This window comes from Pseudorca crassidens, chromosome 1 (genome assembly GCF_039906515.1).
Source record: "Pseudorca crassidens isolate mPseCra1 chromosome 1, mPseCra1.hap1, whole genome shotgun sequence".
Classification (NCBI taxonomy): domain Eukaryota; kingdom Metazoa; phylum Chordata; class Mammalia; order Artiodactyla; family Delphinidae; genus Pseudorca; species Pseudorca crassidens.
Genome location: NC_090296.1, coordinates 3,105,880 through 3,132,065, shown reverse-complemented (window position 1 = coordinate 3,132,065; position 26,186 = coordinate 3,105,880). Strand labels below are relative to the sequence as shown.

The 26,186-nt window shown below is 44.3% G+C and overlaps 1 protein-coding gene across 4 annotated transcripts in view; it reads right to left on the bottom strand.

Annotated features, from left to right (window-relative positions):
• Positions 1–25,569, bottom strand: part of CDC42BPB (CDC42 binding protein kinase beta) — a 114,384-nt gene extending 88,815 nt beyond the window's left edge. For 2 of the 4 annotated variants that reach the window (XR_010939874.1, XM_067722824.1), the window contains exon 1: positions 25,144–25,567. Coding sequence is in view for 3 of the 4 variants with exons in the window: in XM_067722824.1 (XP_067578925.1) it covers positions 25,144–25,318 (175 nt within the window). In the remaining variant the exon portion in view is untranslated. Of the gene's footprint in view, positions 1–25,143 lie in introns of all 4 variants that reach the window. The other 2 variants (XM_067722755.1, XM_067722892.1) reach the window with 2 other exon arrangements.
• Between the last annotated feature and the right edge of the window lie 617 nt (positions 25,570–26,186).

Sequence of the window (26,186 nt, the reverse complement as noted above, 5' to 3'; positions counted from 1 at the left end):
CTTTTGATTTCATGATTAGTATACCTTCTGAGGAACTAACGGTCAATGGCAGCCAGGATCATTTTAGTTAAAGGTGAACCGTATCACTCAAGTTCTTTGAAAACTGGTAATCCAAGCAAACAATTCTTTCACTATCCTCTAAACAGAATATTTGATTTATCACCCTTCTATGCCCCCATTTGTGTCTGTATCTCTTAAGCTAACATACCCTACAACCCAGTTACACCTACCAAAAAGATAGAAGAATGTTCATATCAGCTTTACTAATAACCCTCAAAAACTGAGAGCAACCCAGATGTTCGCTAACAGGGGAATGGAGAAAAATCTGTGGTATTCCTGCAATGAAATTCTACTCACCAAGAAAAAAAGAATGACCCAGTGCTACACCCAACACTGACGCACCTCAAGGACAGAGCAGGAAGCTCAAGAAATCAGACACAAAATATTCTCGATTTCATTGTATGAAACTCAAAACCAGACACAACTCCAAGAAAACTCAAAGGGGAAAGAACAGTCTCTTCAACCAACAGTGCTGGGACAAATGGGACAAGCACAAGCAAAAGAATAACTGGACTCCAACCTCAGACCACAGATGAAAATTAACCCAAAATGCATCAAAGACCAAAAAGTGAGAGCTAAGACTATAAACCTCTTAGAAGAAAACATAGGTATAAATCTTCATGACCTTGGATTAGGCAATGAATTCTTAAATATGAAACCAAAAGCATAAGCAAGAAAAAATGTTTTAATTAGTTAGACTTCATCAAAACTAAAAACGCTTGCTTCCAGTTGTGAGACAAATGAGTGCCAGGGATGTGCTGCACAACATGACCCAGATAATGCACACTGCTGCATGGTGTAAGTGAAAGTTGCTCAGAGAGTAAAGCCTTTTCTGAATCTCTCCTGTTCACTGAGCTGTAACTGACACACAGCACCGTGTAGGCGTGAGGTGCACAGCACAGTGCCCTGACTTACACATACTGTGACATGACCACAATAGCGTTAGCGAGCCTCCATCATCTCATACAGACACAACATTAAAGAAATTAAAAAATATGTATTTTTCCTTGTGAGGAAAACTCTTAGGATACATAATTACTGACTATATTCCCCATACTGCACATTTCAAAGCTGTGACTCGTTTATTTCGTAACTGAAAGTATGGACCTCTTTATCTCATCACAAGGAAAAAATTGTTTTTCTATGTCTTTAATTGGATAAATGGATAAACAAAATGTGGTCTATCCATACAATGGAGTATTATTAAGCCATAAAAAGGCACTGGTGAATCTTACAAACATTATGCTAAGTAAAAGAAGCCAGTCACAAAGACCACATATTTTACGATTCCAATTACATGAAATGCCCAGAATGGGCAAACCCATAGACAGAAAGTAGGTTAGTGGCTGCCAGGAGCTGGGGGCAGGGGGGAATGGGGAGTGGCTAGTAACGGGGATAGGGTTTCTTTTAGGGGTGATGAAAATGCTCTAGAATTAGATAGTGGTGATGGTTGTACAACTCTGAATATACTAAAAATCACTGAACTGTATACACTTAAAAAAATAACAAACTTTAAAAAAATAGGCATTAACTAATCTGTGATAAGGGTCGCAGCAGTGCTTACTAGTGGGGAAGGAGTTCTACACGGGGGGGACACGGGGGTCACAACAGAGCCTGCTTGGGTTCATGACTCACTCATTCACTCAAAAGGTATTAGGGATATTTAAAGAAGTTACTGAAATGAAGCAGACACAGTGGCTGAGAGCAGGCACTTGAGTTAGACCTAGCTGCCCCACTGGTGTTGCAAGATCCCTGATCTGAGCCCTGGTTTCCTCACTGGTAAATTAAGGATAATCCCAGCACTGAGGGTTATGGGGAAGATTAGATGAGACCTGGACGTAAACCACGAGCTCCCTGTATCCAGACGTGGAGCCACTATAATCGTGTGTGATCACATGCTCATCACAGAAGACTCACTGTGCTCCCCCCACCTCGATTCCTTTTCCCAGGGTCAGCCCGTGCTCAGGCAGGTGCCAGCAAGCACCTGGCCCTCTCCGGGGACACAGGCCTTGCCTCCCTTGCTGCCTCGAGCCCGGCCCCGGCCCCTACCGCGCCGCCCGGGCAGCCACAGCTTTGCGAAGGGCCACTCCCTGCCCGGCCCTGAGGAGGCTGACCTCACAGGCCCGCCCTCCGAGAGCACTCCAACACTGACCTGGTTTGAATAAAACAAAATCTATTGCTTCCAAGAAGCATTTCTCAGCATCGTCTTATGACCTTCATTATATTCCATGCTCACGACCCGTACATATGGAGCGGACTCTTCTTTCTGCACCCAAGTGCGTGGAATTCTTGGTTAATGGGATTGTTATTTATTTTTAAACTCATTCAACTGAAAACAAGAGAAAAACGAACTCACGTCAGGGCTCAAAAAAAAATTCTAGCACACGTCCAGAGACCAGTGGAGCCCTATTCAAGCTCCTAAACCTTCTGCACAAACTATTTTCATCAGTGTTCATGACGACTGCCCAGAGCCAAATACAGAAATGACCCAAGTCCGATCTGACGATGTCTCTGAACTGGATGGCTGATATACAAGGTGTTTAAAAAGGGAGGGGGGGCTTCCCTGGTGGCACAGTGGTTGAGAGTCCACCTGCCAATGCAGGGGACACGGGTTCGTGCCCCGGTCCGGGAAGATCCCACATGCCGCGGAGCGGCTGGGCCCATGAGCCATGGCCGCTGAGCCTGCGCGTCCGGAGCCTATGCTCCGCAACGGGAGAGGCCACAACAGTGAGAGGCCCGCGTACCGCAAAAAAAAAAGGGGGGGGGTTAAAAGTAACCCTTTTCGTCGGTGATCTTCTCCTATTCAAAAGTCACTCAAGCTTTACCATATTCAGTGACTAGCTCTGTATTTTTGCCCAAGGAATAAATGTCTCTGGAAGGATGTGCTTCTACCAAAATTACATGAATCTTCTAGAACCTACTCCTATGTCAGACATCTGAGGCTACCAAGAAATGCTAGATTGCAGCCCCAGTGGCCAGACATGAAGGAGAGTTAAGAATATTCAAAACGGCAACAGCAAGCCACAGAGCAACTCCAATATTTAACCTACTTTCAAGGCAACTGCTTCTGAACCAGAGAAAAGAACCAAGCAAGCTGCCCTCAGAGCGATGCACTCACTTCCCTTCCAAAAGGGGGGAAATAAGGAGCAGCCGGCCTCTGTGCCTGCCTCTCGGTCCTGACAGGAGGGCGGTTTTGACCTCTGAGCAGCTGTCACCCACCTCAGCCCCAGATGGGCCTGCGCTTCTGAGTGCTCGAGCAGTTTCAAAGCCCTCGCCCTGCAAGGCTAAGGTGGAAACCAAGGCTTTTCAAAACGCTCCCGAGTGTACAGAAGAACCGAGTTGCATGGTTTTGTTTTTTGTTAAAGAAGCTTATAAAGTTGCTGGAGAAGTACTTTAGATGTGACAAAAATGGCTTCACTCATTTTATATGCTGTGTATTTGAACATCAACAATTGGATATGTCCAAGGCTGGATGCCACGCTATCCACATTAAGTGGTATGTCACATCATCCAACTGAACCCATGCATTTCTGAGGTACTTTTTAAAAAATAAGCGAGCAAGCCCTCTGCTTTGTATTTTTTCACTAATAAAATGTCAGCGTAAAGGAAATGAAACATAAAGGAAAATAATCCAGACACTAGAGAAGGTTAAATGTCCTCCTGTATCTTCTATCTTCAGCTCACCGTTCGCAAAATAAGTTAAAAAGTAGGAAGGAAGCTGTTTGTATATAAGACTTTTTAAAGTATCACTCTGGTTTCATCTAGCCATTGGTAAGATGGTCCTCTTCTCACTACCCAGCCAGAGATGAGACAAGCTGAAAACAAACAAATGACAAAAGCTTCCCGTAAATCAATACAATTTTACTGAAAGGTTGGCAAATGTTAACATTTCAAAAAAGGACATCTAGCTTTGTGAAGTCTACCTTTGCACACTATAAGAACCAATCAAAAAATGGCTTTCTCCTTAAACAATCCTTCATTAAAATTAAAGATTTATATTACAAGTGTTATTTGATTTTTAAAAAATCACACTTTTCCAGAATGTCTGGTGATTCTGAGTGAACTGAATCTGCACACACCCCCCTCCTTAGCTCTTCCCCGGAGTGCTCTCAGCAGGAAGCTGCTTGGCTCTCCTAACATTTCAAGGGCACAGCCTTTGTTTGGCCTGTCGGCAGGTTGGCTTTTCAGAGCTGGATTAAAGAAAAAGTAAGAGCTGGATGCACTGGAGGGTACGGCTTCACTGTCAGACACAGCCAAGCATGAACTACTTTTTCTGAAGCCCGATTAAAAAACCAAAAGCTTAAGATCATATTTTAAAAAGTGAGTCCTCACCAATGTCAATTCCAAAGTGTCTCCAACAAACAACTGTTATGTTATATTTAAGACCTGCCTTATATTTAAAAAAATATCTAAGATAGATGCTAGGAGCCCAGCGTGTCTCTTGGAGTTCCCTGCTGGTCATCCAAGTTGAACAAGCACCTAAATGAGCTTCTGGCCTTGAAGTCAGTGAGGACCCTTTCCCCACGTCCTGGGCAGCGTGGCCGTTTCTGACACGAAGGACCCGAGAGGCAATCCCGCACCTCTCACTTCCCTCACCCCCCTGCTTGGTCAGGGGATGCCGTGCCCGTCCCCCACTGGGAGCCATCACATCCTCCAGTGCACATGATACTCACAACCTCCCAACCAGCCTCGAGGGCTCGTCCCACCCTGACCCTGACCGTGCGAACCCCAGTTTAAGAGGAAACGCTGAGAATCACTGTGACTTCCCTACGGGACCAGCCTTCTCACACCTAGAGGATCTGGAACTCTGCGGCGGGATGGGAAGGGGACCACCTGACCGGCACGGAGGACGCTGAGTGGCAGGGCCGGCGGGGGCACAGCAGGCTACCCCAGAGCCCCGCCCACCATCATCTCCAGCCGGGCCTGGCCTGCCCCGCGCAGGCCTCCGGAATCCCGGGTGCCCCCGGGTGCGGCCCGCGCAGAGGGGCCCGCGCTGGCGTGACCAAGGGTGGGGGGTTAAGCGAAGGTCCGGGAAGGCCCGCGTGGGCACCGGAGCAGCTACCAGAACGTGTCTTTAGGAGACAGGACCGGCGAAGGGGTGGCTGGAGCTGTGTGCCACGGTGTGCAGCGTCACCGCCTCTTCCATAACCACAACGGTCACTCAGGAAAGGCCGGCGGGGGGTGGCCCGCCTGTCACACGGCTACACAGCTGTCTGCACCTCCTCCCACTCCCGGGGTGGCTTCTACCCTCTGAGCATGCTCCTCGCCCCTTCATCGGGATCTGACCCACTTTCCCAGCCTCGGGCTCCCCACTCCCAGCCTGCACCCTCCACGGAACTCCTCAGCACCGTCCAGCCACGCCCCGCTCCTCCCGCCGGGCCTCCAGGCCACTCTGCTCTGGCCTCCCCTCCACCCAGCAAACCTCCACCTCCTCTGCGACCAGATCAAACACGACCGGCTCGCCTCAGCGAGGCCTTCTCATTTCTCCAGACAGAGGAAGCTGCGCTGAACTCTGGCCACCCAGCATTTTCTCCAGCTCCACGCCAGGCAGTGCTCACTGGCTGTCTAAAGGCGCTGGTGACAGAGCCTAGCCTACCCGCCATCCCGCACAGGAAGAGGGGGCACCCGGCACAGGAAGGGGGGGTACATGGCACAGGAAGGGGGGTACCCGGCACAGGAAGAGGGGGCACCCGGCACAGGAAGAGGGGTACCCGGCACAGGAAGTGGGGGGAATCCAGCACAGGAAGAGAGGGCACCCGGCACAGGAAGGGGGGCACCCGGCACAGGAAGGGGGGGTACCCGGCACAGGAAGAGGGGGCACCCGGCACAGGAAGTGGGGGGAATCCGGCACAGGAAGGAGGGCACCCGGCACAGGAAGGGGGGCACCCGGCACAGGAAGAGGGGTATCCGGCACAGGAAGTGGGGTATCCGGCACAGGAAGTGGGGGGAATCCAGCACAGGAAGAGGGGGCACCTGGCACAGGAAGAGGGGGCACCCGGCACAGGAAGAGGGGTATCCGGCACAGGAAGTGGGGGAAATCCAGCACAGGAAGAGGGGGCACCCGGCACAGGAAGGGGGGCACCTGGCACAGGAAGAGGGGGTACCCGGCACAGGAAGAGAGGGCACCTGGCACAGGAATAGGGGGCATCCGGCACAGGAAGAGGGGGCATCCGGCACAGGAAGGGGGGCACCCGGCACCAGATGGGGGGACAGCACTGGAGACCTCAGACCCCGGCACCCTCCACTTCAACTTGCAGTAATAAACTCAGAACGAAACACCAGCGAGTTCTGACAAAAGACAAACTAAGAAAAACTATCAAACAGAATATAGAAAAGCAGCTAATTTCCCTAATATAACAAGGAAACAGTAGGGAATATTAAAATATAAAGTTCTAAGAAATGTATACGAAAAAGCTGAACAAACCAATATGAAGTGTGGGGAAAAGGGAAGGATACCAGCGAGACATTAATCAACTCTTCAAACTGTCATAAAATGCCGGGGGCGGGCAGGCGGGCTGAATCAGACACGTGGGCTCCGCAGAAAGACGGAGGGGTTCAATATTCTACTCTCTCATTGAGATTCCTATAATAAATTTTTTTAATGGACTTAGGAGATAATACCAATTGCTATCACTTTTATTAACACTAATTACGAAAACAAAGAATATCAACATATGAAAAATTCAAGCCATTCCAAAAAAGGAACAATGACATTTTCAAACATGGGGTCCTCGATTATTTCATATCTAAATGGACAGTGAAGGCATGACAAGGGATATTAGGCTAGAAGTTTTTGACAAATGAGTTTCCTTTTACAAATACTCAAATCAATTGAAATCCAAACAGAAAGAATCCAAATCTCCACAAAGTCTTGTCACAAACCACACAACAGTTTTCCTCACTGGAAGCATATCTGGGCACGAAAATCAGCTACACACCCAGTTTATCTGTTATGAGTTCATTTGTTTTATTGCTGGCATTCCTTCTGGGTCATAAAAGTTTTATGAGCTGGTAAACATTTCGAACAAACTCTGCAAAGCTGCCATGACTAACGGCTTCAGTATTCAGCGTAACAGATCTCTATAGACCCTGACCTGGTTAATGCCGGTGCAGCAGCACGTACCCTGGACTCAACTTTCAGAAGGTCTAGGTGATGCTCTAACTGCTAAATGTTTACCTAAGGACTCTCTTTCACTTTGAAGAAACGAGAATACCATGGGAAAAGTGGAAAACAACAGTTAAATTTCTCCACACCAAACTTTATTTTAAAAAACATTTAAAGTTCATTTTACTGGAGAATATTTTTCACAGATAATAAATGTAGTATTTTTAGCATCGTTAAACTTGGAATACAATCCACAATAATTACTGTAGTAGGGAAGAAATAAGCCATAAGAAGAGGGATGTGGCTGGTGCTGTGAAACAGATATTAAGAATGGTGTGAATTTTTTAAGTTTTTTTTCTTCTTACAAAATGAAGTTTTGTTTATATTACAAACCAATCGTTATGAAAATGCTACCAGAGAGGAAAAACTATAAAATCTGATGGAGGAGGTGGGGGGTGAGGGGTAGGATGAATTGGGAGATCGGGATTGACATATATACACTAATATGTATAAAACAGATAATAAGAACTTGCTGTATAGCACAGGGAACTCCACTTCGCTGTACAGTAGAAACTAACACAACATTGTAAAACAACTATACCTCAATTTTAAAAATATAAATAAATAAATAATAAAATCTGATGGACTAAGGATTTAGCAGTGCTCAAAAACATCACCACTCAGTAGGAACAACTAGTAATTCTATATTATTTTTAGGGAAGTTTTCTAAATAATCCACGACAAAAAGAACAACCAAGAATTACCAGTATTTGAAGGAAAATCATTAAGAGGAAAAGTTCCAAGGTGAACAAAGAACTGACCCCACAGGAAACATAAATCAGGGAGAACACTTGTAAAAATTCTAATTAGTATCCTCAGAAAGAGAAAAAATTACAGCCACCTTCTACCCAGCACCTCACCATGATCATGAAGGAATATCTTTTTCAAGAGGGAGACATTTCGGGGCTTCCCTGGTGGCACAGTGGTTGAGAATCCATCTGCCAATGCAGGGGGCACAGGTTCGATCCCTGGTCCCGGAAGATCCCACATGCCACGGAGCAACTAAACCTGTGCGCCACAACTACTGAGCCTGCGCTCTACAGCAACTAAACCTGTGCACCACAACTACTGAGCCCGCGTGCCACGACTACCAAAGCTCTTGCGCCTAGAGCCCGTGCTCTGCAACAAGAGAAGCCACCGCAATGAGAAGCCCGCACACTGCAACGAAGAGTAGCCCCCGCTCGCTGCAACTAGAGAAAGCCCACACACAGCAACAAACACCCAACACAGCCAAAAATAAATAAATTAATTTAAAAAAAAAATAGACTTGACTTTAAAAAAAAAAAAAGAGGGAGACGTTTCGACACTAGAAATCCATACTCAGTCAAACAAACACCACTAAAATAAGGGCACAATAAGACATTTTTAGACATGCAATAACTTGGAAAGATTACCACCCTTGATCCCTTCATGGGGGGAAAATGTTATATACACATACAGTTGTATATATAAAACATATACGGGGCTTCCCTGGTGGCACAGTGGTTAAGAAACCGCCTGCCAACGCAGGAGACACGGGTTCAAGTCCTGGTCCGGGAAGATCCCACATGCCGCAGAACAACTAAGCCTGTGTGCCACAACTACTGAGCCTCCGCTCTAGAGCCTGCGCACCACAACTACTGAGTCCACATGCCACAACTACTGAAGCCCGCGCGCCTAGAGCCCGTGCTCCACAACGAGAAGCCACTACAATGAGAAGCCCGCGCACCGCAACAAAGAGTAGCCCCCACTCACCACAACTAGAGAAAGCCTGCACGCAGCAATGAAGACCCAACGTAGCCAAAAATAAATAACAAAATTTAAAAATAAATTTAAAAAATATATATATGTGTATACATATCCCCCCACCATGAAAAGACTCTAGCAAATCATTGAGTCAATTTGGTAGTTTTTGTCTTTTTAGGAATTTGTCCATTTCACTGACAAAATAAAAGAAACCAAGAAAGAGTGACGTGAGCAATAAGAAACGGTGGCAGCTGAGTTATGCCCAGAAGCAGCAAAGAAAGTTAGGAAGAAAGTCCAGGGACTCCTCAATGCTAACATCTGGATGACTCTCCTGCTCAAGGCACAGGATAGGTGCCTTCTCCCTGGGTCCAGTCACACAATTGGGTTTTACAGTGAATAACAGTTACATACCTAAAATTATTATAAATTCTATTCATTAGTTTCCAATTCTTACAACCAACTTAGACTTAGAATGAAAAAGATTTCACTGTAAGTCACAACATAACATAAATGCTATAAACTTTGACAACATAAAATTGGTAACTCCCCCTAATTAACTACTGAGTGAAAACTAAAAATGATGTAGCCACAGGCATAAAAGAAATAAAAGTAGTTAAATTATTTCATATACAATTCCATGTTAATACACCAAAGGTTATTGATAAAATGAATGGTGTTTCTTAGGGAATATTAATTATAAAATCAACCAAGAGACAGAAAACCCAACAGAATACTAAGTTTGAAAGCTGTCTAAGAATATCCCCCACTGAAAGCCACTGTATTTAGATAGTTCTTCACTCTGTAAAAATATTCTTGAACACAAGACTGGAAGCTTTATAACTTTTCATAAAAAATCTTATTTCTTAGCATAATTCTGATACCAAAATATTCCAAAGACAACATATGAAAGTTAAAACCACTAACTACAGACTCCTCTTCAATTAATACAGAAAACATGAATACAACAGGTTTGACTGTGCAGTTAGAGAATAAAATGCCATGGCTAAGTGTGCTTTATCCTGGCAATGTATGAATGATTCAACAGCATTATGTATATTAATATAAACAATAAAAATTAATAGTCAAAGACAAAAATCACAATCCTCGATATATGTAATAACCATATTCTAACATTAATTTCTTATGAAAAATTTGAAATGACTATAAATAGAAGTATATTTTGATGTTAAAAAGCTTTCAAATCAATATTCAATTTTAATGTAAATTCTAGAAGATGCTCTAAAATTTAAAAAGAAGTAAAAAAATTATAATACAACTAAGGGGAAGAAGACTTTTACCCTCTATGACATACCCTTCTATACTGCCTGAATTCATTAAATCACGAGCATACATTATTTTTATAATTTTAACATTATTTAAAATAAAAATAGCACTGGCCAAATATAATTTCTGTGATATAGGTTCTAATATTTTTAATACTTGGTATGAGGGACAATCCTAAGCTACCAAGAACTGGGACTTGGACCATCTGTGACCACCCGCCACAAACTATTACAGAATTCAACGTTTGGAGAGAGGCACTAGATTTAGAAAAATCATTCATTCTTTCTGGAGAATTTTAAAAACCAAAACAATTTCTGGCAGCATCACTCTTCATTAATAGCCCCAAACTGGACAACCCAGATGTCCATCTGAATGAATGGATAAACTGTGGGAAACGAATTCAGTGGACTACTATACAGCAACCAGAAAGAACTAGCTATAGTTATTTACACTCAACAACAATGGATGGATTTCAATTACCTTTACTTGCAATTACTTTTTTCTTCAGATAAAATATATATAATGTAAAATTTGCCATTTTAACCATTTTAAAGTTGGCCAAGAAAAAAAAAAAAAAGAGGAGACTCAAATTGCTAGAACTGAAATGAAAGAGGGGACACTACTACAGATCCTACAGAAATAAAAGGATTAAGAAATACTACAAACAACTGTATGCCAACAAATTAACCTCAGTGAAATGGACAAATTCCTAAAAAGACAAAAACTACCAAATTGACTCAAGAAGAAACAGAAAATGTGAACAGATCTATAATAACTAGAGAGACTGAATTAGTAATCAAAAAACTAACCACAAAGAAAGCCCAGGGACTTCCCTGGTGGCGCAGTGATTAAGAATCTGCCTGCCAGTGCCGGGGGCACGGATTCGAGCCCTGGTCCAGGAAGATCCCACATGCCCTGGAGCAACTAAGCCCATGAGCCTGAGCTCTAGAGCCCGCGAGCCACAGTGACTGAGCCCGCGTGCCTAGAACCTATGCTCCACAACAAAGAGAAGCCAAAACCTAAAATAAAATAAATTAAGTAAAAAGCCCAGATGGCTTCATAGGTGACTTTTATCAAACATGGGAAGAATCATATATTAATTTTTCACAAACTCTCAAAAAATGTAAGAGAGAACCCTTCCTAACTCATTCTATAAGGCCAGTATTATCCTGATACCAAAACCTGACAAAGACATATATGAGGAAAGAAAAACACTCCAGACCAATTATCTCTTATGAATATAGATGCAAAAATCTTCAACAAAATACTAGCAAACCAAATCAAGTAACACAGAAAAAGAATTGTACACTGTGACCAAGTGGGATTTATCCCAGGAATGCAAGGTTGATTCAACATACAGAAATCAATTAAATGTAATACACCACAGCAACTGAATAAGAAACAAAAGCCACATGATTATCTCCACAGATGCAAAAAGCAGCTGATAAAATCCAATAAACTTTCATGACAAAAATACTCAACAAACTAGGAATAGAAGGGTACTTCCTCAACCTAATAAAGGGCATCTATGAAAACTCACAGCTAACAGCATACTTAATGGTGAAAGATAGAGACACTTTCTCCCTAAGATCAGGAATAAGACAAGAATGCCCACGCTTGCCACTTCTATTCCACACTGTACCAGAGGTTCTAGCCAGGACAATTAGGCAACAAAAATAAATAAAAGGCATCCAAATTGGAAAGGAAAAAACAAAACTACCTCTATTCATGGGTGACATGACTTTGTACACAAAACTCCTAAGAAATCCACTAAAAAAACCATTAGAACTAATAAACAAGTTGAGCAATTTTGCAGGATACAGAATCACTATTAAAAAAAATTGTATTTGGGGCTTCCCTGGTGGCGCAGTGGTTAAGAATCCACCTGCCAATGCAGGGGACATGGGTTCAAGCCCTGGCCCGGGAAGATCCCACGTGCTGCGGAGCAACTAAGCCCATGCGCCACAGCTGCTGAGCCTGCACTCTAGAGCCCGCAAGCCACAACTACCGAGTCCACGTGCCACAACTACTGAAGCCCGTGCGCCTAGAGCCCATGCTCCACAACAAGAGAAGCCACCGCAATGAGAAGCCCACACACCACAACGAAGAGTAGCCCCTGCTTGCCACAACCAGAGAAAGCCTGCGTGCAGCAACGAAGACCCAACGCAGCCATAATAAATAAATAAATAAAATTTATATAAAAAAATTGTATTTGTATAAATTTGCAATGAACAATCCAAAAATGAGATTAAGAAAACAATTCCACTTGCAATAGCATTTAAAAAGAGACAAACTTGGGAATAATTTAACAAAATAAGTACAAATCTTACACTTTGCATGGTGAATGGAATTAATGCAACTAAATGATCACTCAAAAAGTTAAAATGGGGCTTCCCTGGTGGCGCGGTGGTTGGGAGTCCTCCTGCCGGTGCAGGGGACGCGGGTTCGTGCCCCGGTCCGGGAGGGTCCCACGTGTCGCGGAGCAGTTGGGCCCGTGAGCCATGGCCGCTGAGCCTGCGCGTCCGGAGCCTGTGCTCCGCAACGGGAGAGGCCACAGCAGTGAGAGGCCCGCGTGCCGCGAAGAAAAAAAAAAAAAAAAAGTTAAAATGGCACATTTTATGTCATATGTATTTTACCACAGTAAAAAAGTAAAAACAAGTTAAACTCTGAAAACTACAAAATATTTTTGAAAAAAAATTCAGAGCTAAATAAATGGAAAGATATATTGTGTTTATAGACAGGCAGACTTAATATTGTTAAGATGGCAATACTCCCCAAATTGATCTACAGATTCAACTCAATCCCTATCAGAATCCCAGAGGGCTTCTTCATGGAAATTGACACACTGACCCTAAAATTCATATGGAGATTCAAGGAACCCAGAAAAGCCAAAACCATCTTGAAAAAGAACAAAGTTGGAGGACTCAAACTTCCCGATTTCAGAACTTACTACAAAGCAACAGTAATCAAGAAAGTGTGGTAGTTACATAAAAATAGGCATATACATCAACAGAAGAGAACTGAGAGCCCAGAAATAAGACCATACGTTTATGGCAAGTTGATTTTGACAAGGGTGCCAAGATTATTCAATGGGAAAAACAGTCTCTTCAACAAATGGTGTTGGGACAACAGGATAGCCACATGCAAAAGAATGAATTTGAACTCCCATCTCACACCTTATATAAAAAATGATTCAAAATGGATCAAAGACCTAAATGTAAAAGCTAAAACTATAAAATTCTTAGAAGAAAACACAGATATAAATCTTTATGACCCTGGATTTAGCAATGGATTCTTACATATGCCACCAAAAGCAACAAAAGAAAAGTTAAATTGGATTTCATCAAAATTAATAACTTGTGCTTCAACGGAAACAATTAAGAAATCGAAATGACAACCTACAGTATAGGAGAAAATATCTGCAAATCACACATCTAATGAAGGATTTGTATCCAGAATATATAAAGAACTCTCACAACTCAACAAAATAAACAATTTTGTTTATTTTTTAACACAATTTAAAAAAATGAGCAAGGAACCTGAATAGACATTTCTCCAAAGAACATATAAAAATGGCCAATAAACAAAACAATAAACAAGATGCTCATCATTAGCCTTTAGGCAAAAGCAAATCAAAACCACAATGAGATACCACTTCAACACACACTAGTATGGCTAGAATAAAAAAGACAAATAAGAACAAGCATTGGTGAGGATGAGGAGAAACTGGAACCCTACTGCTGCTGTCGGGAATGTGAACTGGGACGGTTGTTATGGAAAACAATCTGGCAGTTCTTCAAAATGCTAAGCAGAGAGTTACCAAATGACCTAGCAATTCCACTCCCAGGTATACAATCAAGAGAAATGACAACGTATGTCCACATAAAAACCTGTACATTAACGTTCATAGCAACATTATTCAAACTAGCTCAAAGGTAGAAATAACTCAAATGTCCATCAACTGATGAATGGGTAAACAAAATATGGACTATCCATATAACAGAATATTATTCAGCAATAAAAAGGAATGAAATACAGATATATCCTTGAAAACATTACGCTAAGTGAAAAGAATCCAATCACAAAAGACCACATATTATATGATTCCATTTATAGGAAATGTCCAGAATATGCCAATATATAATGAAACGAGATTAGTGGCTGCTTGGGGCTGCCTGGGGCTGGTGAGGGAAGGAAGGAGTTGGGACTGATAGCTAAAGGGTTTAGGATTTCTTTTTAAGGTGATGAAGGTGGAAATAAATAGCTGCACAACTCTACGAAATACTAAAACTACTGAACTCTACAACTTAAATAGGTAAATTGCATGTGGATTACATCTCAATAAAACTGTTACCAAAAAAGAAAGAAAAGAAATCATTTGTTAATTGTAAATGGCAGGGAAACCTTTCTTTTTCACTAAAATAAAGTTAGCTAGCTGTGTAATTCGATTTAAGTTTCTCTCACATTGTTGATAGACATCCAGGGTCTGTTCAATATCCCTCTTAACATATCATTTCACAAGGATTATCAAAACTTCATAAACACAAATCTTGGTTTTTTAAAAATAATTATATACTTGTACAAGAAATATATCCAGGCTTATCACTTTGATTACATAAAACCATAATAATGCCTTAGGTTTTGAGAAACATTTTTGTCCCAATACAGTCTAATGTAAATGCTACCCTTGACACCTTAACTGGCGGAATTGGAAATAGAGCATTCTCAGTAACCTCCCAAAGTGTCGCCAGCTACACAATATATCCTACATATTTGAAAGCAATGCTTCATCAACATTTTCTCAGATTCATTTAAAGGTACATCAAAAAGGTGATTTGTTAATATACTTAAAGACTTTTCAACAATCTGATTCCAAATACTTAGGGTTAAAAAAGAAACAAATCTGAGCTGCAAAATTATTTTTTAAGGATTGCTGCAAACCCATTAATTATGAAACCAGCATCTTTCTCAATAATGAAGAATCAATATAAATGCTATTTCAAGTTAAAAATATGTTAAAAGTCAATTTAGCCCCCTGATTTAAATTTTTTAAACAAAACGAGAGAAACTCAATGTTTTTAATTCAATTCTTTCACATGAACGGGGTAAAGCACAAGAGAGCAACAGCCTTAAAATGTAGTTTGGGTATCCTGGTAAGGGAGATCTATTTACCTTTGGGTTTTTTTTTTTTTTTTTTGAGTGCTTAGTTTCCTTAACTTTTTTAGTATAAATGCTTTACGATGTTGTGTTAGTTTCTAGTGTACAGCAAAATGAATCAGCTATATGCATACATATATCCCCATATCCCCTCCCTCTTGAGCCTCCCTCCCACCCTCCCTATCCTGTCCCTCTAGGTGGTCACAGAGCACCTAGCTGATCTCCCTGTGCTATGCGGCTGCTTCCCACTAGCTATCTATTATACATTTGGTAGTGTATATATGTGCATGCCACTCTCTCACTTCACCCCAGCTTCGCCCCCACCCCCGTGCCCTCAAGTCCGTTCTCTATGTCTGCATCTTTATTCCTGCCCTGCCACTAGGTTCATCAGTACCGCTTTTTAAAATTCCATATATATGCGTTAGCATAAGGTATTTGTTTTTCTCTTTCTGACTTACTTCACTCTGTATGACAGTCTCTAGGTCCATCCACCTCACTACAAATAACTCAATTTCATTCCTTTTTATGGCTGAGTAATATTCCATTGTATATATGTGCCACATCTTCTTTATCCATTCATCTGTCAATGGACACTTAGGTTGCTCCCATGCCCTGGCTATTGTAAATAGTGCTGCAACGAACATTGTAGTACATGTATCTTTCTGAATCATGGTTTTCTCAGGGTACATGCCCCATAATGGGATTGCTGGGTCATATAGTAGTTCTATTTTTAGTTTTTTAAGGAACAAGGGAGGTCTATTTACCTTTGGATTTCATTTGTTTTTTATGTATTTATAAAATCATGAGTGGTAAGAACATTTCTTATTCTGCTCTTTATTTTAAATTGGTGATTTCTTCCTACATACCAAAAGCTTTAGAGTTAAACAGAATCAGCTCTGTGTCACTTCAAGAAAGATAAAGTTTATACACCGGGTCCCTGAGTCACAAACACCCAATTCAAACATCGCCACGTTACCTATCCACGCAGGCACACTCCTGCTTCACGCCTATGCCCACCCAGGGTGCCTCCCCAGCCCTCCTTCCAACCACTTTTCAGGCACCCCCTCTTCTGCTTTCAACACACCCAAGTCCCCCTCCTTCACATCCTTTTACCCCTTCTCCTTTCTCTCTCTTCCAATGTTGTAGAATAACTAGAAAAAAACTTGCCCTCCCATATCTCCATTTCTTCCTTCTACTTACGCAGGAAACTTTCTAATAAGTGAGTAAATATAACAAACAGAATACATCCAAAAAAAATGAAACAGGAACTGTACGCTCTGACTTCATTTAGAGATGAAAACTAGGGTACCTTTCAGTTACCTCCAGTGTATAGGACACCCTTATCTCTGCACCACCTGGAAATCTCATAAAATGATAGCATAGATTACAGTGGGACGTAGCCTCAAGGATAACATGAGCTCCAGAGAACAGTAATTTTGTTTTGTTACCACTGCAGTGCCTGGCACTTCTTAAGTCCTTAAAGAATGCTTGTTGAATGAATGACAGGAGATGACAGTAGACTACAAATGTCAACACAATTCTGCACAGTGGGGAGAGCAAATGGACAAGTGGCATCTAATTTAGCGAAGCTAGAAAAGTGAAAGTGAAGTAGGGATAAGGCAGCCCAGGAATAACCAGCAGCACCAGTATCTTGAAGGCTAAACAATAATGGACAGAAAACAGAATTGGCTTTAAGTCCGCAGAAGAAGAAGTTATACTCCAGACCTCCTCCCACCCCCATCCCCACCACTGGCCCTCCTCCACCTCACCCCACCTTTGCAGAAAGCTGGCAGCTGGGCATATACCACTCTCCCCACCATCTAGGCAGGAGACCAGAAACCCCACTCCCAGAGGAGGAACTACTTTAACAACCCTGGCAGCGCCCCTCAAATGAGCCACACCCCCATCTGCCTTCTAGTGGTGAGGCTCAACATTTGAAGTTTGCGCACACAGAGAGTTCCAATCAGTCCAGGCATAATTATGGAAGACAGCCAATAATCACCAGACATCTGAAGAAGAGCTTCTGACATCAAAGACGAAGACCAAAGTAGGAAACAGGATTAAAAGGACTCAGAAGAAACAGAGACAGCACAAGAAACAAAACAAAATGTCTGTATAACATAAATGTACGCACATAAATCAACAAAACATAAAGAGGAAAAAGTTTTCAATGATTTGCCTTCATGAAACAGAAACAAGATGTTATTAAAAAGAAAGGAAATACTAAGGACAAAAACACTTAGAAATGAAAGACACGATGGCAGAAATAAAAACTCAATGTAAAGACTAGAAGACAAAGTTGAGGATCTCTCCCAGAAAAATAAGGACAAAAGATCAATGAATGGAAAAAAGTAGGAGAAAGGAAACTAGCAGAAAGTTCCAGAAGGTCCAAAATATGAATAACAGGCAACCAAAAAGGCAAGAATGAAGAAAGCAGACATCATAAAGATATAATACAGAAAAGTTCTGGAGAGCTGAAGGACCCAAGTGTCCCCACCAAAAAGACCCACCAAGGAACACTAGGGATAAATAAAGACCTTGAAAGCTCCCAGAGATGGAACAAGTCTCACAAAGGCGTGGGAATCACAATGGTCTCAGGCTTCCCCTTTGCAACAACAGCAGGCAGACATCTGAGTAAAGCTCCAAACTTCTGAGGAAAAATGACCTGTAACCTAGAATTCAATACCCAGGTAAACTGCCGTTCAAGTGTGAGAAAAGAAAAGACATTTTCAGACAGGCTCTCAAAAAAACTTCTCTCTGATGAACTCTTTCTCAGGAAGCCACTAGAATATACGACACAGGATCCAGGAATTCCCATTCCACACAGGAGAGGCACAAAAAGAATTCCCAGAAGGAATGAAGAGAAATCCCAGGATGACTGCTAAGTAGCAGGCCTAGAGAAGAAACAGCCTAGAATGGAACAGGAAAATGAAAGGCTCTACAAGGGATGAAAAGTGAGAGATCACTCGAGGTGTCTGTACTGGGGAGTTCTATTTAGAAGCCTGGACTAAATTCATGACTATACATTGGCATCCACGCTAAATGAGAGAAAAAATAATTCATTCCAATTAACACAAAAATAATTCCTTGTCTTAGCAGACTGTGAATTAACTGTATCCTATGTGGCTCAGCTGTTAAAATGTTTACCCAATGATAACAACAAACACTGAGTATCAGTTTAAACAAAAATTATTATATAGTCAGATTTGGAAAAGCAGAGAGAAAGGAAGGGTGTCTGTGTTTCGGGCAGCGCAGGAAAGAAGACCTGTAAAGCTCCTAGCCTTCTCTTCCACAGTAGGAAGTTAACAGGTAATATATAAAATGGCAAATCAGAAATCAGCAGGACAAGCATGCGATTTAGATGCATGAAACCTGAGGCAAGAACTGCTAAACAGACAACCATCAGCATCCAAGAATCGCCCCCATCCGCATAACACCTTCACCCTCTGCCTGGAGTGTAGACAGGAGGGCCCCCATCAGACCACACAGTGGACTTAGCAGGAAAGGGCCCAGGTCCCTGAAGGCTTCTTGGAATGAGACTGTCTTCCTAGCCCTGGACTACCAACAGTGTCACATGACAGAGAATTCAACCTTGATTTTAAGTCACTGTTGTTTGGTTCTCTATTACTGGCAGTTCAATGGGATCATAAGACAGTTGATGATAAGGAGAAACAGAAGGGTTGAAAGAGGTTGCTTAGGGACTTCCCTGGTGGCGCAGTGGTTAAGAATCCGCCTGCCAATGCAGGGGACACGGGTTCGAGCCCTGGTCCGGGAAGATGCCACATGCCAAGGAGCAACTAAGCCTGTGCGCCACAACTACGGAGCCCACGCACCACAACTACTGAGCCCACGTGCCACAACTATTGAAGCCCACGTGCTCTAGGGCCCGCACGCCGCAACTACTGGCCCCGCGTGCTGCAACTACTTAAGTCCGTGCGCCTAGAGCCCGTGCTCCACAACAAGAGAAGCCACAGCAATGAGAAGCCCGTGCACCGCAACAAACAGTAGCCCCCGCTCGCCGCAACTAGAGAAAGCCCGCACGCAGCAACGAAGACCCAACACAGCCAAAAATAAATGAGTGAATGAATAAATAAATGAAACAAATAAACCTAAAAAGATACAACTAATCCAAGTTTTAGAGGTTGAGATTAATGGCACCTCTGACCATATCCTGTGGGGGTGATTTTCATTAAATACAATTTTACTTTTATTAAGGTAATGCATTTACTCAGTTTTAAAAGTCAAGTAGTTCTACAAAGTTATTCAATATAATGCAAAACAGTAGTCCGTCTACCAGCCAGCCCACTCTGGGTCTAACTTCTATAAGCAACCTCTTTGGGGCTACTCTTCGTTGCGGTGCATGGGCTTCTCATTGCGGTGGCTTCTCTTGTTGCGGAGCATGGGCTCTAGGCGCACGGGCTTCAGCAGTTGTGGCACACGGGCTCAGTAGTTGTGGCCCGCGGGCTCTAGAGCACAGGCTCAGTAGTTGTGGCGCCCTGGCTTAGTTGCTCCGTGGCATGTGGGATCTTCCCAGACCAGGGCTCGAACCCTCATCCCCTGCATTGGCAGACGGATTCGTAACCACTGTGCCACCAGGGAAGTCCCTTAGGTCAATGTTAAATTCCAGCGTTGGACCATGGATTTCAGACCTGATTTTTTTTTAAGGCAACAGAATACAAAGTCATTGTAGAAGTTTTGAAAGGGGGAATGATGAAATGAAAAGCAGTGTTGAAGACTGATCTGGCAGAGATATTTAAATCTTCAAGCAAGAAAGGCTTTAATTTAGGTCTGAGGGCTTGAGAGCTTCAGCTAGGCCACTGATAATGGGAATGGGCGGGGGGGAAGAAAGTTTAAAATAAAACTAAGATATTTCAAAGCAGGTGCCGGCAAGAAGGCCCAGGGCTGACCATGGGTCCATGAAGGAGAGAAACCCTGGTGAGAGGGCTACTTGCTCAGAAATGATTAGGGAAAATGTCCAGAGCCCGGTTTACCCAAACGAGAGGGGAAATGGGGGTGGAGGGCAGATCATGGGATCTCTCAAACTCCTAACCGTTTTCAAACCCATGACTCTGTGATTTTGGAGGCTAGAGGAATCGTCATCATGCAGTAAATGTTAGGACTCCCCGCTGAAGAGTAAATTCCTTACGTCTCCAAAGAAGCTCCAATACAAGAACAGAAATTATATAATTCAATTCAAATTTCTCTTCAAATTTCTAATTCTTTCCTAAAGACAACAAAAATCCAAAGCCTCCTATTATAGGGGAATTCCGTGGTGGTCCAGTGGGTACGACTCCGCGCTCCCAATGCAGGGGGCCCAGGTTCGATCCCTGGTCTGGGAACTAGATCCCGCGTGCTACAACTAGGACCCAGCACAGCCAAAATAAATAAATTAAATTAAATATTTAAAAAAAATTTTTTCAAGTCTCCTATTATACAATTGATCCTTTTTGCAAAGTTTTAATCTGAAAACAATTTTGCTGCCACTTACCTACTGGCAAAAATCTAATATGAAACACAGATTATTTAAAATCATACTATGAAGTGTGATCTTCATCTCATAGATAGTATCTGTTTTATTTTAAATGAATAAAATTAAAAAATAAGATAAAATAGATACTAATTGTTTAATTGTTCTTTGGTAGATTTTAAGCCTAAATAAAGCCTTCAAAAATTACCATATTCCTCCGCGGCATGTGGGATCTTCCCAGGCCAGGGCTCGAACCCGTGTCCTTTGCATTGGCAGGCAGATTCTTAACCACTGCGTCACCAGGGAAGCCCCATTTTACCACTTATGATTTTTTAAAAAAGGGTAAAAAATCTATATGTGGTCTCTTGTAGCATGATCCTTTTACTTTATTAGTCTCAAAAAATACATTATGCCTCTTTACCAAGAAAAGCATTCAATAGCTTTGCTGTACTTAATATAGTTTGAAATTAACAGTCCTGTTTGCTCGCATGTTTATCCAGCATCACAGACGTCAGCACAGACAGGACAAGATTTCCAAGGGCGTCAGGTGCTGCAACAAGAGGCAGGGCAAAGGCAAGGGGCGTTCCTGTCAACACTGCCACCGGCGCATTCTGAGTTTTTACCTTAACGTGCATTTGCAATTGAAGAGCAATTCACCACACAGCAGAAGCTTTTTCAGGTAGCTCACACAGTGGTATCTTGAAGTGAGAACAACTCACTCCAACTCCAGTTTTACTTATTGCAAGACTACATTTAACAAAGACACTGCTGTTTACCTCAAAGCCCAACTGTCAATGGAGGAGGTTTTAAGAGAGAAAAAGTAAGGCTGGCCGGTTAATGTTTAATGGTTTCAGCAGTCCCATCACTTGCCATGTAGTCAATATCACCATGCATTTCAAATACCTATTTACAAATCCAAATTATGTTAACCTAAATTTTATTACCCAATCCCAGTATTCCCCTACAAGTTAGATCTTATTATTCAAAAGATCTGTTTCTTATATCTGTTAGTTAAAAAACGTGTTCCTATGTTATGCAAAAATTCTATCTGGAGAAACCATTAGATTAAAATGTATCTTGAGATGTTCAGCACCATCAGCTAAGCCTGAACGTATTAAACTTGGTAGAGTCATCCCACTCACACCTAGGGCTGAGCATCCCCAGGCCAAGAGCTACAGGAATTCACACAGATGAAGGAGAACTCTGAGAAGGTACCGCTTCCTTCATAATAAGAAAAATCACCAATGAGGAAATTAAACAGAGGGCTACAAAGATTAATTCTAGCCCTTACAGAGGAAGCATGGTGGCACGATGAGAGAAGATGCTCTGGACTGGGAAACGGGAAACCCACGCTCACGTATGCCGCCAGCAGCGAGCTCCAGGCCTCCCACCTGCTCTGCAGGCCACGTGGGGCTCAGAGCAGAGGGCCACTGTGATCCACCCAATGCCAATGGGCTGGGACTTCAAACATCAGCTCTGTCTAACTATAATACCGGCCATTATTTTTAAGTCATGAAAAAAAAATTTTAAGACATGTAAAAGTATTTTTATATAACGAAGATGAAAGACAACAATTTCACCTCATTTAGTTGTCCATATTTGTTGCTGTCTACTTGTAGAAATTTCAAAATGTTTCATATGCTCTGCTTCAAACGGTATCAAATTTGCATTTAAAAAACAGCTTAAAGAAATACACACGCAAAGCAGGGTATTTCCAACTTTTAATTAAGGTCCTGGATCTCACAGAGAAAACTAATCAAACTATAAACACAATCAAGGGAAAATTAAAGGCAAAATCTACAGTGAAGCCTAGGATGAGTCTTGTTCCAAGCAGCCACTGTGGAAATAAGAAAATCTTCTTTTAAAACTTAAAATCTTTAATACTTATACTTTCCAAATTTCCTCAAAGATTCCCCAGTAAGTCTCAAATCTGGGCTGAATCGGCTATTTTCCTTCATTAAGTTTCAAGAATTCTACATAACTGTTAACAGACACCTAGCAAGGTTGGCCCCTCTGCAGGAGAGGACTCAAACATCAGAGGTCTCAAACATCAGGCAGAGTGTAAATCCAAACACTCAACCATCTGCAGGTTGACAGCCTATGTATGTGTTTCTTGAGCAGAGCAGAAGTAATTCCACTTGGAAGTCAGGGCACCTAATAATGCTCCGCAAACAATTCCACTTGAAAGACCATTCTTTGCCTTCCAAACACAATGACTGGGCATTCCAAGTAACACTAAATAATGACTGCACACACATCCTAACTAGTAATACACACTGTGGAGTTACATCGGTGCGTATGTTAACACACATGAGATGAAATACTGCTTCTAAAATATATTACTATTCCATGAACATGCCACCTTAGAGTACATTCTTCTCTGTAATTTAAAGTTCTGTGCAGACTGAGTTCTTTAGAGTAATGTAATTTATTTGTAATCATAATTTCCAAAGAGCCAGCACGCGATTTTCAAAATATTTCTTTATTACAGCACAGAGCTTCTACTTAAGACTTGGAAAACCCAAATCTCATAAGACCTCCGCACATGCAGAGAAGAGCTTCCTCCAGTGAAGCCCACCAGTTCACAGAGTGGCAGGTACCGTCTGGTGGTGAGGGGGCTGCACAAGGAAGGACCACTGCTCCACAGGGCACCCAGCCTTCAGGATAAGCCCCTCCGAGGCACTGCAGGTCCCCAGGCCAGAGGCTAGCTGGACCACACCTTACCTGCTAACTCAACCTTCCCTCTGCCTCCTCTTTGCAGTCACACATTTACTCACATACCAAGCACTGAGTTGAACCTGATCTTGAAACTGGATTTCAGGATCAAACACTCAGCAAGAACAGCAAAGAGGATACTCAGAAGGCTGGGATGTAACAGGCACCAAAGACTTCACTTTCAAAGCAACTGTGAAGTCAGTTAACTCATTCAGTTGGAAATCATGTCACTGATAAATGACCCCAGAAAATGAATAGTACTCTTATTTTACTGATATCGTATATAATCAAGAAAGGTGGACCCCACCAAAATAAAGCATAACAGGCTGTCCTGGGGCTGTGGGCCTCCTTCTACTGCTGCTCTCACAAGACATCAAAATTCCACTGAAGCGCGAAAAACAGCAGCTCTCTAAAGAATATCACAACTTAAGTTTTATTTTGTAAACAAAATTCCAAATTCTAATTACCACTTTGGCAGAGGAGGTGGCCTCACTGTGGAACACATTCGTTTGTTTCTTCATGTCAATATCAGCTTTATCAGCCCCAAAGGTTAGAAATTACTGGATCAAACTGCACAATCCTAGTCCAATGACGCACATGACCCAAGGATAAGATTTTCATAGATCTGGCCCGAACCCGGAACAGAAACATTGCATCTTCCTTCTCAGTATTTTTATATGAGGCTGAGGGTCTTGACAAAATGTCCAAGTTAGAGAGAGAGACTGTAAGAGGATTTTACTTTACACGTGTAGCTGTTCTTGAGATTCTAACCATTAAGTAGCTTAATCAAATTTTTGTCCTAATAAAGCATAATAACTTAGTTAACCAATGATTAAGGCACGCAAAGATCAGACGAAGAAAGTTCTTAAGTGACTTCCATATACTAACAGTTCCAGCTGCCCCCCAAATATTACAAGAGTCTGGCAAAACTACAATGAAAAAAATCAATTTGCTCTCGCATGGCGTATTCAAAACAAGGCTTTTAACCTTAAAATTCCCTTAGAGGTGGTACAGTCAAAGGGATGTTCAGGCCCCGGACACCAAGGGATGCAGACAGGCTGTCACCTAGGAGGGGCTCCCAGGAGACGCACGGGGGTGCGGGGGACAGACGCAAAAAGCACACGCCGCTGCCCCCACAAGCCAGCAGGGCGAGCGGGGGGAGCAACTCGACGCGGACTCCGGACCCCAAGGGCGAGGGGCGGATATCCCAGGGAGTGCTGCAGGAAACGATATCCAGACTCGGAGGGTGGATCTAGGAAGCGGCCGGGGCGATGGCCGGGCGCGGGGGTGGGGGTGGGAACGGAGGATGTGGCTCCGAGGGGCAGGATGAGGGGGCGGGTCGGCCGAACGCGGATGTGAGAAGGCCAAAGAGGAGGGCAGGGCGGGATGGAGAGCCGCGAAGCGGTGAGGGCGCCAGGAGCGGCCGGACAGGGATGGGGCGGCGGGTCTGGGAGCGGTGACGAGGCGGGATGAGCGGAAGCCCGAGGACAGGGAGGAGGCGGGCGGAGTGGGGGGAGGGCGCAACCGGGCGGGGGTCGCAGAGCCGAGGGTCAGGCCCGCGCACACTTACCCCACTCGAGGAACTCGGCCACATACTTGTCGCGGCGCAGGGCCGAGTGGCTACACTCGGTGTACAGGCAGACGAGCACGTCGAGCAGCGTCTCCACGCTCAGGGCGCTCTCGTTGCGCCAGGGCCCGTCCAGGAGCAGCTGCTCCAGCTTCTTGAGCCGCACCTTGGCAGACATGGTGCCGCGCGGCCCGCTCCCAACGCGCCGGCCTCTCGCCGCCCGCTCGGCCAGTCCGTCAGGGCGAGCCCTCAGCGTCCCGGCGGCCGCGGGCCTCGGCAGCCGCGGCCCCTCGTCGCCGCCCCGTCCGCGTCGTCGCGCCCCGGCCTAGGCCGACATCTTGGGCTCGGTCCCGGCGGCGCAGCGTCTGGGGCGCCGGGCCCCGCGGGTCCATGGGCTGGTCTCCTCCCCTCGGCGCCGCCGCCCGCCCCCGCCTCGCGCTCCTCGGCCCCGCCCGCGGCCGCACCCTCCTCGCCGCCCGCCGTCGACCTGCAGCGGCGCGGAGCCGAGCGCTGCGCAAGCCCGGCCGGCGCCCGAGCCCCGACCCCAGCCTCGACCCGGCGACACAGCCCCGCGGCCCGCAGCCAACCAGGGCGCGGCCAGCGCGGGCGCAGCCAACCACGGCGTGGCCGGCCGCCGCCGCGCTGACCTCAGCGCGCCGCCCCGCCCCTGCGCTCCAGGCTCCCGGCTCCCGGCGGGATCGGACCTCGCCGCTTGCCGTAGCGGGGGGGGGGGGGGGGGTCGGGATGCTGGGAAGGTCGGGCGGGCGGGGTCGAAGGGGAGTGTCGCCCGGCGGGGGCGGGGCGAGCGAATAGCCAGTGCTCCGCCGAGATTGTGGCGCAGGCGCGTGCGCAGAGGGCGGCCGGGCGGCGTGCGCGAGCGCGTCGGGGACCGGGCCTCTGTATGCGAGGCCTGCTCTCCCGCGCGCGCACGTCTTGTCTCCAGAAGGGGACCTGGGGTCTCGGAGTAGACCCACGGGGCCTGGCCTCCCTGGGGGCTTCGTGGCCGGTGGGCTGACGTGAGCGTCGAGGGCCGTACCGCAGACGCA